Below are 14,273 nucleotides of genomic sequence, written 5' to 3' on the forward strand. Positions count from 1 at the left end.
AAAATTGCTTCATTTGTAATTCATTGGCATTTTCCATGTGTTTTTACAGCTTTGCGGGCGGAAAAGAGACTGGGGATGGCAATGTTTGGCACAAAGACGTGTAAAACATGTCTGCAGGTGTGTCCCTACTTTGTTCACCTCTCGCGCGTGTTTTCCTGAATTACAAACAAAGTGTGGAGTTCTCTGTAGAGTAAATTTGCCTTCTGCATCATGCACATCCTTTTGAATTTGAGATGATTTTCCTCAAATTTTAATCTCATAACTCACTGTGTTGTATTATAATGCTCTCTGATGCGAATGTCCTTCTTGGCTTTTCAAAGAAAATCAACTGCTCAGGATGCATTTTAAAATCTCTCTTATACCATGTTGCATCCTATTTTATTAAACATTGTCGTCCAAGTGATGGTGACACAAATTTTCACATAGTATCCCTACCATTAATAAAGTGTCAGACTTTGCACAGAGGAAAGAAAAGACAGCAAAGAAAGTCGATTCTTTAAAGATCCGTTCATTGAATGTTTTCAGTTCTCTTATGCATTTTATACTAATTTTATTTCACTCTAAACGTGCTATTAAAAATGTAAACCATACACCCAATCCTCGACTTTATCCTTTTTTCGAAATTGACAGCGAATTTGAGTCCGAAATTGCTTCGGTTAAGCATCATTCGACACACATTCATATCGAGCCATTATCCATATTTATGAGAAATGAAGAGTCGTTGAATATTACATTTTCTGAGATTTTGCAGGCTCCTACGTATATTTCATTCCATAAACTGCTTGAAAAAACCCCTCTGAAACTTGCCTCCCGCACAAGTTTCCCGCTTTTCCGGCATGTCATGACGGAGAAGTGACTAAACATGGCATACCCTCGTGTAAACATCAATTCCGTGTCCCAACTTTTATATACAATATCTTTAAATGAATGTGCGTATAATTTTGAGTTGTGGCGGGAAAATTCTCTGGCTGTTCGCTTGTCCAATAAAAAGACATCTAATCATCGTCAACGCGAAAGAGCATAAAAATTCATTCACGCGACAACGATTTACGAGGTACACGAGGAAAAATTTCCTTATTGTCGCTACCTATTACCGAAATTAACAAATTTACCAATTAATTGGTTCAAAAATAGACTCCCAATTGGAATATCTTTCCCCTAAGCGACGCGTCACTTTCTCATGGGCACGAGCCATATGAAATTAATTTCAGCCACGAGTGACTTTCTTCATCTCCAATTTCATTGCCGAAGAGGTCTCGTTTGCAGCATATTTTCATTGTCACTTTTCATTTTTCCCCTTCTCAATACTCTCCCAAATCCATCTTGTGGCTCGTGGCATTTTCACTACATGGGCAAACAATTTGTCTGCTCAGTTTCTGGCTTTGGGATCGAATGGGGGCTAAATATGAGTTGATGATTGGTGGAATCATGTGAAAATTGACAAGTGAAAAATTGATTTTCACAACATAAATCGTTTCAGTGGGAGAGATCAAAATATTTACTCATGCGAGTTTTCGGATGAGGACCATTCGATTGTGTTGATTTATAGTGCCGCTATTTCAGATTAAAGGCAAGATTAAATTCTGAAGGATATTGCAAAATAGCATGATTTTACATTGAAGCTGAAGCGTGAAAGTATTTTTGGTGAAATGGACTTAAACATGGAAATTGCAGTGTATTCGATATTCTGCTAGATCTGAATTATTTTGCTTTAACTTTTATTCCACATTTTTAGTATAAAGATTTTCTTGAAGTGCCCAGTCAGATCAAGATGATTGTCTTTCTGATCGAACGCACGCACAATATTTTATATTGACACACGAAATCATGCACACAGGAGAAGAGAAACCTAACAACGAAAAGGGTGTTTGTACATCAATAAAGGTTAATTAAGACATCATTTCACGGTAAACAAGAGAGGTAACAACAACTGAAGTCAGAGTAGAAAATCCTCAATTCTTTCATTTATCCACATCAATTCATCTCGTTTTTGCCGCTTCATCGAAGCATTTGGGTTGGAGTGTTTGAATAGCAGGGCCAAATTGATAGTCAAATAATGGCAAATGACTTTCCACTATTTGCCCAAATATGATTCCATCTTGAACGTGGCGAAATGATAGAAGAGAAAGTGCTTCAATTTAATGGATACGACGCCCTTATTTCCGCCGCGGAAAAAAACGTCTGCGATGGGGGAAATTGTTATGAGAAAATTGAATCTCGTCGCTGCGATAAATATTGTATGAGTACATTGTGTATTGCTTGTGCCCAATTGAAAATTAATTTAATTGGTATAAGGTGAGTAAAATGTAAACATTTTTCCAGACGAGAACCGAAGCAATGAAATTTGTATTCGAACATTGAAGAGTTAGAGTTGGAAAAAGCACACAATTCTCTGGCCTTTAATTTTGAAGGTGAAATGAAATTCAATTAATGTAATGAAACCACCTTCAGATGATTTTTTCCGTGCGCCCTCTTCTGCGGTACAATGTGGTAAACCATAAACCTTTGTCCAGAAGTGAAACTCTGTGGATTTCGTGGGGTTGTTATTCAAGACGGGGAAATTTTTATAAATTACGTGAATGCATTGGTGGTTTTTCACCACACTTGGCGTCAGAGGCGAACAAATCCCGGCAGAAGGGGCGGATTTTCCAGAGTAGTTTGAAAAGTGACAGAAACATGAAATATGTGGGATCCTTTGTCGGCTATCGAGAGCAAAGTGGCGTGCAGAAGAAAGGAATTTCTGTTCAGTGTGGTTATATTCTTAAGGCGTGGTGAACGTGTGGGTTAATGAAAATGGCGACACTAAACGCAATCCCGGGAGAATTTTCACATTTTCCAACAATGATCCATTGTTGAGGGTAAATAATTTCCTTTCTAGCTTATTTTCCTTCCCTTTTCCACACACACACACACACACACACACACACACACACACACACACACATTTCGCCAATCCTTATTAGCTGCAAACAAAAATATGGGTAGAAGAATGCTAGAATAATAAAAGTCTTTTTCGATACATTTGCTGGCGAAGACGCACCCAAAGTTGCGCCTCAGTGTGAGGTTCATTCCACTCTGGGTCATTCATTTGGGGTGGCTTCGTTGCTGGCACTCATGTGAGAATAGGGTGGAAAATATGAAAAGGAAATCCTCCCAAGGGAATGGAGCTTAATTGTGGCATATAGAATTTATTGAATATACATTTCGATAGCGCTCCTTTTGCCCCAGCAATCAAGCAGCGTGCGTGTGCCAGAGGAAGAATTCATCCTAATTAAGCTATTTGTATCATCGCACTTCATGAGAAATCTTCCCGAAAATTCTTATCCATAATTCATCAACAAGATATAAAATTGATCTTTTCTTCTGCTTGAAGGAGAATTTATTCATTGATTGATTATTTCTGGAGAGATTTTTAGAGATAATTACGCTATTGCATAACTTTTCACCCTCATTACACTCTCATGAAATGTGCACATTTCCACATAACTTGATTTTCTATTAAAATCATTATTGGAAAAGTTACAAAAGCAAGTAATTTTCATGTGAGTTTTAAAGCAAGTAATTTATCTTCGACTCTAAAGTTTACGAACAATCCGTTATCTATACATTATCTATGTAACATTTGCAAATATTTACTTTTCTCAGTGTATCAGAATTCGTGGTAAATCTGCAAGATTAATAGGGAGCTTTAATTTATATCATCTATAGCCGGGGATGATGGAGAAAGTTTTCCGAACGGAAATAAATAAAAGTTTTAGCCTCCAGCAAGTGTGAGCTGAAAGCAGAGTGTAATGCGAAAGCTCTTATTTTTGGAATCAAAGTGAAATTTTACTTCATTCTCCACGAGACACGGCATTGCCAATGAAGCGATGTGGAGCTCCAAATATCTCTCATGGAGTTCACATAATTCCCCAATTAACAGCCAAATAATGAACTTTTGAACTTTTAATGGGTTTCTGCATTAATTTTGGACATTTTAAATCTGCCGATGATTCCACTGTTAATGAAGTAGAGAATCGCAATGGATACTGAAAATATTCGAAACGCGTCTCATTAGTTAATCTTGGGAAAATTTACACTATTATTAAATTCTCGAAATTTTCACTATCATCAGATATTGTGGGTCTTGCAAAATACTCCACTTACTTAACTGTAAATTTTATAACATCATGAGAGACGAAATTTGCAAATATTGAAATAGTTTAATGGTTGAGTTGGGAAAATGTGAATATTCCATCAAAGTCAGAATTTGTATTATATCATCCGTATACCATTGATATTTAATAGCGAAATTGTTGATCCCTTCAACAGTTCGTCAATTCAATTGGAAAGGGAATTTCTTTCGAATCGCGAGTTCATTGATTTAAGAGCAAATGTATAAAATGCAGAAGCTCTCCCATTTTTCATGCACTCTTACGCATCAGTGAGCAAGAAGTGTGACTGCAAAGATTGAGTTTTCTCCGTTTTCCGTTCAGACGTGCACCATGTTCTTTCTCACGTTGTATTTCTCACATTTGCCCTGGAGGAAGTGAAAAGTCGTGATATATTTCAGTCCGCCCGGAGTATATAAGAACACAATAAATCGCTAAAATGTCAACTTCTTATTCATCAAAGTATACAAACAACCTTCGAATGTTGAATTTTGCTGGGGAAACATCCACCAGTCACACCGGGGATAAATCATTGTAACCTGAAGGAGGATTAAGTGAGCTTTTGCACAAGAGACAATTTCATTCATGCCATGATATGGATCCTTGTGAGTATTTCTTTGGCTTACTTAATCGTTAACTTAATGGTGGAATATTTGATGACACATTATTGTTATGGAAATTTCTCTATTTTCCCTGTGCGATGGTTTTCATCCACAACGTCACCTGTAAAAGTGTCGTGCAAGTGTAGAGAGATTACTATCAAGAATTTTATTGCCAGGAAAAAACTGGCAATTAAATTTTACATAAATTTGTGTGTTGGGAACACCTTTCACGTTGGAATTTCCACGTATATTTCATTTCCTTTTATTGTTATTGTCGCTATCAGTGGCGGAATTGGGTCAAATGTTTCCTTCAGCCATTCACCTCATTTACGATAGCATATGTCACTTGCAAAGTGGTTCTGCATCATCAGCAGAAAGTGCTTCAAGATTTCTCTCTCTCTCTCTCTCACTATTATGGAAGGATTTCGCACTTGGATTACAAGTTATAAATTTTGATGTATATGCAGAGATAATTCACAATATAGGATTTAAGATGTGAATTATGTTGAGAAACTTTCTGATGTTCTATTCCAATTCGCTTCTGGAGATCATTTTAGGACGGACAATAAGGCAATTTGCTTCACAAAATTGTATGCTTTATTTTTGACTATAAAAATATTCACAGAACAATGAGCCTCTTTATGCCGTGTCGGCTTTAATATAAATGCAGCAATTATATTAAAGCTAGTCCGACATGGACTTAAAAGTCGGCTCAAACTGCGCGGTGGCGCATGCGTGTGGGCTGTCAAATTCTCACACACATCTTCACTGAACGTCATTCGTGACTGCGCGTCGCGTTGCAACATGATTCGATTTCAGTTTAAGCGCGTGTGTCCCGGTATCAACGCCATGGACTAAAATAAAGCCGAATATTGTTAAATGCTACATTAATGATAAATGCAGCATTTAACTTGGCCGGCATAAAGAGGCTCAATGTTTTCCCCAGCAAATCCTTGTACACAGTCGAAGTGGGGAGGAGAAAAAACGCGACTGGGTGTGACCATTAGACGGCGCTCAAGATAATAACTGGGGGGCTAATAGGAAAAGTAGCAGAATTAATAGGCGACACACAGAGTTATTGTCTGTGAAATGTTGCGAAATAGAGTATAGAGATACCTCAGAGGGCAGGGATGAATTATGTAGGAAAGGTGAGTCGAATTTGTTTGTGTGACTCCACGAATGGGAATTTGTGACCCAAACGCCGCGCCCGCAATAATCGCACATGATATATTGTGATGAAGAGATAGGTGTGCAGGAGCCAAGGTGAAATGATGTACACTTTCGGGTATGTTTTCTCATTAATGAGAACCATCACGCAAATTGAGCTTGTTGCAAAATTTCCACCGAAAACCGCCACTGTCCCAGTGGCTATTATGACCTCGGCTCACCTTTGCTCTCCGCATCATGATGGATATTTGGTGGATCACTGAGGAATGGTGTAAACATTTCCTGGTCTACTCCCTTTGCGCGATTTTTGCGCAACTTCGCCCACATGGACATGTAATATGATGGAAAATTCGTTTTTCATAGCCCGTGGCACGCCTCATGGGAAATTGATAATGATTTATTTCAACGCGAGAACCAACTAGCATTCATCACAACCACACACACACACACATTTCGAAGAATCCCACTTTTTATCATCCCATATGTATTTTATTCAAATCAATCTTCAGCCCTCGCTTATTTCGCATTTGCTCACCGCCATCAATTAGGCAAATTGCCACAGGATAGAGATCAAGGGGATAATTATTGTCAAATAAATGTGCCCCACCGCGGTGTTATTTATCGTGTGCTATTTTTCAAGGTTTCCACAAACCACAGGGGAAACCTTTTCATTTGGACAAAGTAAAAGCATTGCGATGCACATGTTTGAGTAACGAGAGAATGCATGGAAAATCAGCAACATGTTACAGCTTGAAGGAAGGGTCCAAAATGATAAATGATGAGAGATTTTTGAGAATCAATAAGCTTTACCTTACTTGCTCCGTGCATCAGTGGTTTTTGTGCTAAGTTAGCTCTCAAAGGGAAAATTTGCTAATGAAAATACTCTAATTTCGCTGAATTTCCGGATAGAAAATTGTTTCATTCGTTCTAAAATGGGAATTTTCACAAATTGAGTTAAATGTTAGCGATTGCAAGCCCTTCATTTTTAGAATATTCCCTGATGATATTAGCATATTGTGTGGCGTGTGGGGAAAAATCTGATGAAAATGTCCCCCCATGGATGGTCATTTGAGTGACACATGAGCGATTTGTGATTGAATTCTGCGTTGGGTGGAAGAAAGTTAATTTGCAAGCGGCGGAAACCGTTGGCAAATTAATTGATTTATCGGTTCAGGTTCACACTTTGATGACACCGATCCTACGCCGATAGACAAATTGGGTTGTTTCGCAAAAATCTCACCCACTCTCAAATCTGAGTTTAACTGAATATCCAATGACTTTTTTCCTCATCAACTCAGCTACGCTGGATGGAATTTCATGTGTGGCATTTGAATTTGATTTGTCAGGACATTTTTCCGATTTTTTTTTCATGCTGAACTTGCCAAATTTGTGTACATGCAATGGACTCCGAAGGCATGTTATATCAATGTGACTCTGATGACATCTTTTCGGGTGTTGTGCGAAATGTGCGTCTCCACGTGGCAATTCTTCAGGATTTTATCGCTTTCTGATCTCCTAATGACAGTTTTACGATAATCCACGGTCGTAGTGAAGCACCCGAAGACACATAAGAGTCATTTAAAAATTTATCACATTCCCAGTGGTGACTCTTCGTGTCGCAATGTCCGTGCCATCCCATAAAGTCACGGAGTTTTGCTCCGTGGACCTGCAATAAACTCTTGTGGTCTTCGCAGTACAAGCTAGTCGAGTCATAAATGATATTTTTATTGACACATTCACACTCCCACCTCTCTGTGGCATTCCGCCCTAAAACTGGGCCACTGATCTGGACAAAGCTGTCGGAAAATGTTTCAAGTGAAAATCAAACTGTTTTACGACACACTCTCCGTCTTTTTTCTCGTTGCAGGTCTGGGCACACTTGCACTCCGCAATGTGACGCTAATTGTTGATCCACCGGCTGTTCGACGCTCCCACAATGCCAAGTTGCTATGTCTCTACGATCTCGAAGGTGCTCCTCTCTACTCAGTCAAATTCTACAGAGGCTTAAGGGAGTTCTATCGATATCTGCCCAGCGAGACGCCAAAGAACAAGATCTTTCCTTTCCCAGGAATACATGTTGATGTGAGTATGACTTCAACGAAATCAAAAAGTAAAAATTCTCAACAGCAATTCAAAAGCTCAACGTAAAGAATGCTCGGAATGTCCAAATGCCAAATATTGTGACCAAAAATTGAGAGGGTTTGTGCGGTCTATCCTGCAGAGCAATTAAGGGTAAATCAGACCTTTTGAGAGTTACACCCTTTTTAATAGAGACTCTAATTATTACATACAAATCCCGAGACTATAATTGATATGGCGCCAAATGTGTATATTCCTTGCTACGCACAATTTATGCAGAAGCCCTCTTTGTGTCTCTTTGCAGTACTCCCTCTCCAATGCCAGTCAAGTGGTTATTCGGAATGTAGGCTTCGGATTGTCTGGCAATTTTTCGTGTGAAGTATCAGCTGACGCACCATCCTTCTCCACGGCGATGGCTCACATTCAGATGCAAGTTGTGGGTAAGTATTTTGTGTTCTTCCAGGAAGAGTTTTGCCTTATCACGATGTCAGCTCGTTTTGGGGGTTGATTTAGTGAACTTTCTCACTCATCACTTTCACACTATTCTTGTGGGATTCGGCGCTATCGTAGCGAGATCGGCGCTTCAAGATAAATTCATCCGACAGTCTTATGTAGGGGAGTTCAAAGAGAATTGTTATCGCATGTGATAGATAGTAGGAAACAATTGCAATCCCCAGAGAGTCGAAAAGCTGGATGGGTGAAGAGAAGAGGTTGATAATGTGGAGATTTATTTATGTTGTGGGCCATACTTACTGTTTTAATGAAAGAAATATTGGCGACGTGCGCATCTGTCCCATATACCTTCATACCAATTGCTGGGTGAAGCAGGTAGATGGTGTAAGAGAGCTTCGAGAATTGCTGTATAAATCTCCTTGTGGATAACCACTCAAACCACCTGCCATAGCCCCAATGACAAATCACAATAATTCCACCCATGATAAGGCCATAGAGGATTCTTCCGCCGGACATGAATAACTGCATGAGGATTTTCGGCTGATCGGGATCCATTGCCACGGTGACAGTGAAAAATCCGAGAATAGCACTCCAAATGATTGCCGTGTGGCGTGGCGATAGATAAATCCGTCGGCCGCGTGTCACGTGGAGAATAAATCCCAGCATCATGCCTGATTGGTAGGAGGATATTCTCGTCCATGGCTTTATATACACCATGTCAGCGTCGCGGAAGGCGTCCAAGAACCTGCGGATGATTCATAGAGTCAGACTATTTCACGCCAAGTCACGACGTGCTAAAGCACTGTTACTTCATCGAGGTGTTGCAGCGATACATGATGATGAATGACGCAGTCACGGTGGCTGCCGTCGAGACCACGAATGTGACAATTCCCCACCTGCGCGACCTGGAAAGGTGTAAAAATGACACTCTTAGGAGAATGTTGTGAAATGTGGTGAAGAATACAAACTTTGAGTAGATGAAGAGCAGCACGAGACTGTAGATGTAGAATTGCATCTCACATGCCAAGGACCATGTCCACTTGAAGAGATAAGTGTGAATGAATTTAATAAATGTACACTTGAAAAATTGCTACGGCGATAAGACATCTGAACACTTATTTATTCTGTTTAACATTGCATTTTTGACCTTTTTATCAATAATAACTACTGAAATAGTTTATAATTTATCAAATATACATTAAAAACTCACCACAAATGAAATCTCTGCGTGTGGGATGAAATTTTGGATGTAGAGAAGATTGTAGTGCCAACTGAGGAAGATAAATAATAGTTTTTAGCGGAGGGAGAAGAATAGAAAATTCATTGTTCACTCACTTAATATTATTAAAACCGAAGCTCTCTCGATAGTCCCGGAAGACGGTGTCATTGTTGGAGAGATAGGTAAGACGAGAAATAAGCATGGCAATAAAGGCAATTGGAGTCAATCGAATATACCGATGAGAGAGATACCTCAGGAAGACGCCACAATTCCTCCGGAATCCATTCGATCTAATTTCCTCTCCGAGTTGCTCGTTCTTCAGGAAGTTGAAGGTAGAGAGGAAGCCACCAATTATGAAGAAGACATCCACGGACAACATTCCTCGCCACAAGAAGAGAAAGCGGGGCTTCAGGAGGGACACTGAAGACACCGTGAGGCTGTCCGAGAGCCACAGCTGCAGGAACATTACATGCACCACAATCACCCAAACTGATGACACAGTTCTCAGGAGATTGAGTGACACAATGGTGTTGGCACTCACTTCATTATTCATAAGACATCTAAAGTTTTGCCGAATAGAAAAACATGATATCATTCTGCTGAGGATATTCATGTGCTCGCGTGGCTTTGATTCCAGTCGATGGGCGAAGAAGCATAGCGATAGTGTGGCGAAGAGAAGAGTGCTGCAAAGTTTGGTTCAATGTTAAATATTCCTTCTGTGTGAACTCTGCGAGGAATTTTGCTCACCCGGCAATTAGAAACGTGAAATCTCCAGTAAAGTCCCCATGAGGCTTTATCTCTATGACTCTCTCTACGGTCACATTGGTCTTGATAATTCCAAATGTGGGATTTTGCCCGAAATAGTCCTGCGTGACTCTCATTAGAAATTCGTTTGAGCAGGATTTCGGAATGCAGAGACCGACGTGAAGGAGTGGCGAAAAGAGCAATTTCAGTGCAATCCGAAGATCCCCTTCAATTTTCCCCATCACAATACGATAATTAACTTCAACAGGTGAAATTGCATTCAATACTCTCCAGTGTCTCGAGCCTAGTTCCGGATCATCGGTTGTGGCGATATGCAAGGGTGAATTTGCTCCTCGGCAGGCAATTTCCGATCCCAACCAGAAGTTGGATCCCAACATGAATGCCGGATTCCTTCTCCCGGAAGCATCCAAAACTGTTAGCATAAGTAATTTGATTACGTCATTATTAAGGTTCGTGATTTAATGAACTATACACACTCCCTTACTCTTGAGAGCCCAGATTTCTCTGTCGAAGACTCCTGTCAAAATTGTGGAAATATCTCTGTGGCAACTTGATGTGGAATCCTCAGTGAGACTTTGGTTAAAGATGCCCAGAAGTAGCGGAATTTCTCGCATGAAGTTCAAATCCGGGGCCACTGGAACTTCCCTCGAGGCATTTAATGGTGAAATTAGCACGAACCACAAGAACCATGCTTTCATCGTGCGCGAACTTACGGAAAACTTTCAAACGCATCGATTCAAGGAGGAGGCAATAATCACAACGCGCGAGATGTGAACAGAGACTAAACTTCATGTCTGGCATGTTAATAAAATCCACTTCGGGCAGTCACTTGATGATAGTGGGGAATAATTGTGAGACGCAAGAGGCAAGGTCAGGCACTTGTGTTCGGAAAAATAACTTAATATCTACTCGTAAACTGAGAATCTCTTGATTCTTCACTATGATTAATTTTGCGAAAATCCTGAGCATTTTCCAGATTAATTTTACATGCTTTCGTAAAAGGAATCTCGTGAATATATATATTTCTCTACGACGGATAATCCAATTGAGATGCAGCAAAAAGATGAACTTTTCCGACATTTCATATAAAAGCAGAGAAATTCTTGAGATGCATTAAGTGATTGAAAATCAGCTAAATGAACGTCGCATTGTGTTGCTTTCCCTTTCCAACGTCAATGCATTGTTTTTTGCAAAATTGCTTGACCTGTGAGACACTCTTCTTAAGAGATTTGCAAGTGATTTCTCAGGTCGTAAATACATGTTATTTGCATAGTGTTCAAGGGAATGATTTAATTGCTATAGCGCCATGTATTGAATTTATCTTTTAATCCCAGTGTGAAAAGAGTGATTTCTATTACCCTGTCTGCATAAGACGACAAAAATTGCATACAATCTAAACAATAGTCGAAATACTCTAAAAATCATTGAACACCATTAAGTGAAAGAGACACGAGAAGGACATTTTTGTGAAATATCGTCCAATCCTTGGCAATCATAAGCTATATAGGGGCATTTTCCAGCCATTTCCAGTCCATTTTGATGGTATTATATATATATATTTGAATTTGTTGATAGAATGGCACCATTTCCTCTTTTCTCCATGCATTGAAATGTGTGTATATTTATGAGCAACTCAGAAGTCCATCAGAAATCAGCACCATATAAACATTAAATGCAATAATCGCATGATTACATTCGTCAGTGGTCGCATTTTGGCACTCTATACCTACATTCGCTGGAGAGCTTTCAGCATATTGATTCCATCTGGCAGCGAGCAATCTCGCACAGTCGCCCTCCAAAAGCACACACTCGTCCGCACTAAGGTCCCGCCATTCGTAATGTGGGGACAATTTAGATGGGAAAATTGGAAAACGTGATCGCGTTGACTGATGACGATAATGATAACGTTATATTCTGTATTTTAAATGGCGTTGTTTGATTGTCAATCGTGCTGTCGATATTTGCGAAATCATCCCACCCACTTTCGATGCTCATCTTACGCAACCTCTTTTATCATCTGACGAGCACATCCCTCGCGCCGGGCTCCAGATGGGGTGTATAGAGAGTGAGAGAGAGAGAGAGGAAATTATTCTAATTTGCCCATTTGACTCCCCGAAAAGACAACCACGCAACTTCCTCAAATATTTGCATGGGCCACAACAGGATGAGGTGAATTTAATTTGTCTACCAACAATTGAATAAAATAATTATGTGAGCTTTTCTTCTGGCTCCCCGTCTGACTCTTTAATGAGCCCCATAACATCTGAAGCGAGAATTCCATGACACTTTCGTGTAATTTGAGGGAGGTGAATGTGGATAAAAACTCGGCACATGACATAAAATTCGACCAGGGCGTTTAGAGAAGCTCTCTCGCTGTTTCTGGCTGATTTACCAACTATCTCCAAATTGCTATTTGTCCTCTTGTATCGACTCAGTGAATTCGGTGTTCGTGGAGCACCAATTGATTTTCAATCCCCTGCAGATCAAATGAACACACCACTGGATATGGCAAAGAGAATTCCAACGTGATCTGCTTTTTGTGTCATCAACCCATATCCCGCGCTGACATAATCCCCGGCCAAAACGACTCACTTTGAACATGAATATTTTCTGAGAGAGGGTGGAAAAATAATTGGATGAAACACAAACATTTCCATTTAATTAGGAGGTGGATGTCTTTCAATTTCCCAACATTTGCATGGATAACCCAACATGAAAGAGCCACGCAAGACTATTAGTAACAATAAAATAAAAACACTCTAATGAACATGCTAAAATTCCCATAATTGTGTATTTCTGACATCTTTTCCAATGCACATATTGTGATGTGTGTCTCCTTCTGATTGTATTGCCAAATGTACAACCTGTTTTTATCCTTCTTAGTTGTCAAAAGCAAAAGAACAAAACTTAGAGAGCGGCACGTAAGTGTCTCTAAGCACTACTGCTACGTGCTTTCATGTATGGATTTGTGTGGTATTATTCATGTTCTCCCTGCTTAATAATGCAATTTCAGAGCAACATCCTTTAAAGCCTCCTTTAGATGATTCTGGGGCACATATAATAAACGGAGTATCAGGCAATTGGATGTCAGATTACGACGCTGAGATTATTGGGTCAAGTTTTGGCCTTTAATTACTCCTTGTCCGGAGATTGGTGAACAATTTTATGGACTTGTGAGGCGTCTTTAATGAAATTCCCAACTCAATAAAATCTCCCATCCGACAGCAGAAGAGGTGTAAATCTGCAATTCCATTAGAAATCTCTGTATGTCTCCTCGAGAGGATCTGAGGATATAAACACTCATTGGCGAAATCACACAGGGTGATACAAATCACATTCCATCTGGTGGCAGTTGTTTTCAATTATGTGCATATTTATCTCCAGCTCCGTCGCACTATCTGGAGTGGATTCAGCGGGACGTCAAGTGAGTGGGAAGAAATGGAGCGACAGAGTGATTTAGATGGTCTATCTCTACGGCATTTTGTGTTGTCATTAAAGCCTCCCAAAAAGACAGTGTGGGACGAATAAATGGGTTTGAGTTGGAAACACATTGAAAAATTTATGTGAAGCACCTTTGTCGTATGCCTAATGCTTCCCTGCATCCTGACACTGTCCCAGCACATGTGCGAGAGCGAGAGCTTTAAGCTCCCGAGCCATCCACTTGGAGGAATTGCTGTGTTTCGTGCAGGGGAAGAATTGAGTATTCTGTGTGAAATATGGCCCAGAGTGTGACCCACCGTGGCCTCGTGTTCACATCGTTGTCACACATTGTGGTGACACATCTTAGGAGTTTTGGTGTAAACCACGACTGAAGCGGCAGCTTCAGAGCTTTTCCGA

At 40.0% G+C, this 14,273-nt stretch overlaps 2 protein-coding genes across 4 annotated transcripts in view; one reads left to right on the forward strand and one right to left on the reverse strand.

Moving 5' to 3' along the window:
• The window catches only part of LOC132257949 (uncharacterized), a 60,317-nt gene that overhangs the window by 7,102 nt on the left and 38,942 nt on the right, over positions 1-14,273 (forward strand). For both annotated transcript variants that reach the window (XM_059755020.1, XM_059755021.1), the window contains exons 3-4: positions 7,788-8,002; positions 8,304-8,439. In XM_059755020.1, coding sequence (XP_059611003.1) covers positions 7,788-8,002; positions 8,304-8,439 — 351 coding nt within the window. The remainder of the gene's footprint in view (positions 1-7,787; positions 8,003-8,303; positions 8,440-14,273) is intronic.
• On the reverse strand, positions 8,435-11,202 carry LOC132257947 (nose resistant to fluoxetine protein 6-like). 2 transcript variants are annotated; one of them, XM_059755019.1, is made up of 8 exons: positions 10,921-11,201; positions 10,419-10,848; positions 9,788-10,354; positions 9,663-9,723; positions 9,421-9,491; positions 9,262-9,357; positions 8,753-9,197; positions 8,435-8,688 (listed from the first exon to the last, which is right to left on the reverse strand). In XM_059755019.1, the coding sequence occupies exons 1-8, from the start codon at positions 11,132-11,134 to the stop codon at positions 8,509-8,511; spliced, it is 2,064 nt and encodes a 687-aa protein (XP_059611002.1). In that variant the 5' UTR covers positions 11,135-11,201; the 3' UTR covers positions 8,435-8,508. The 2 variants fall into 2 exon arrangements, with proteins under 2 accessions (XP_059611002.1, XP_059611001.1); XM_059755018.1 differs by having other exon boundaries at positions 9,262-9,491; positions 10,921-11,202.

The sequence above is a fragment of the Phlebotomus argentipes genome, unplaced genomic scaffold (assembly GCF_947086385.1).
Source record: "Phlebotomus argentipes unplaced genomic scaffold, Phlebotomus argentipes genome assembly scaffold_4, whole genome shotgun sequence".
In the NCBI taxonomy this organism is placed as follows: domain Eukaryota; kingdom Metazoa; phylum Arthropoda; class Insecta; order Diptera; family Psychodidae; genus Phlebotomus; species Phlebotomus argentipes.

Bases quoted from the DNA above. Each gene is read 5' to 3' on its own strand.
- LOC132257947 (XM_059755018.1), bottom strand. From the start codon at position 11,134: ATGAAAGCATGGTTCTTGTGGTTCGTGCTAATTTCACCATTAAATGCC. The intron at 10,849-10,920 runs GTAAGGGAGTGT...TTATGCTAACAG, and splicing joins AGAAATCTGGGCTCTCAAGA to TTTTGGATGCTTCCGGGAGA. The intron at 9,724-9,787 runs GTGAGTGAACAA...TATCTTCCTCAG, and splicing joins TTCGGTTTTAATAATATTAA to TTGGCACTACAATCTTCTCT.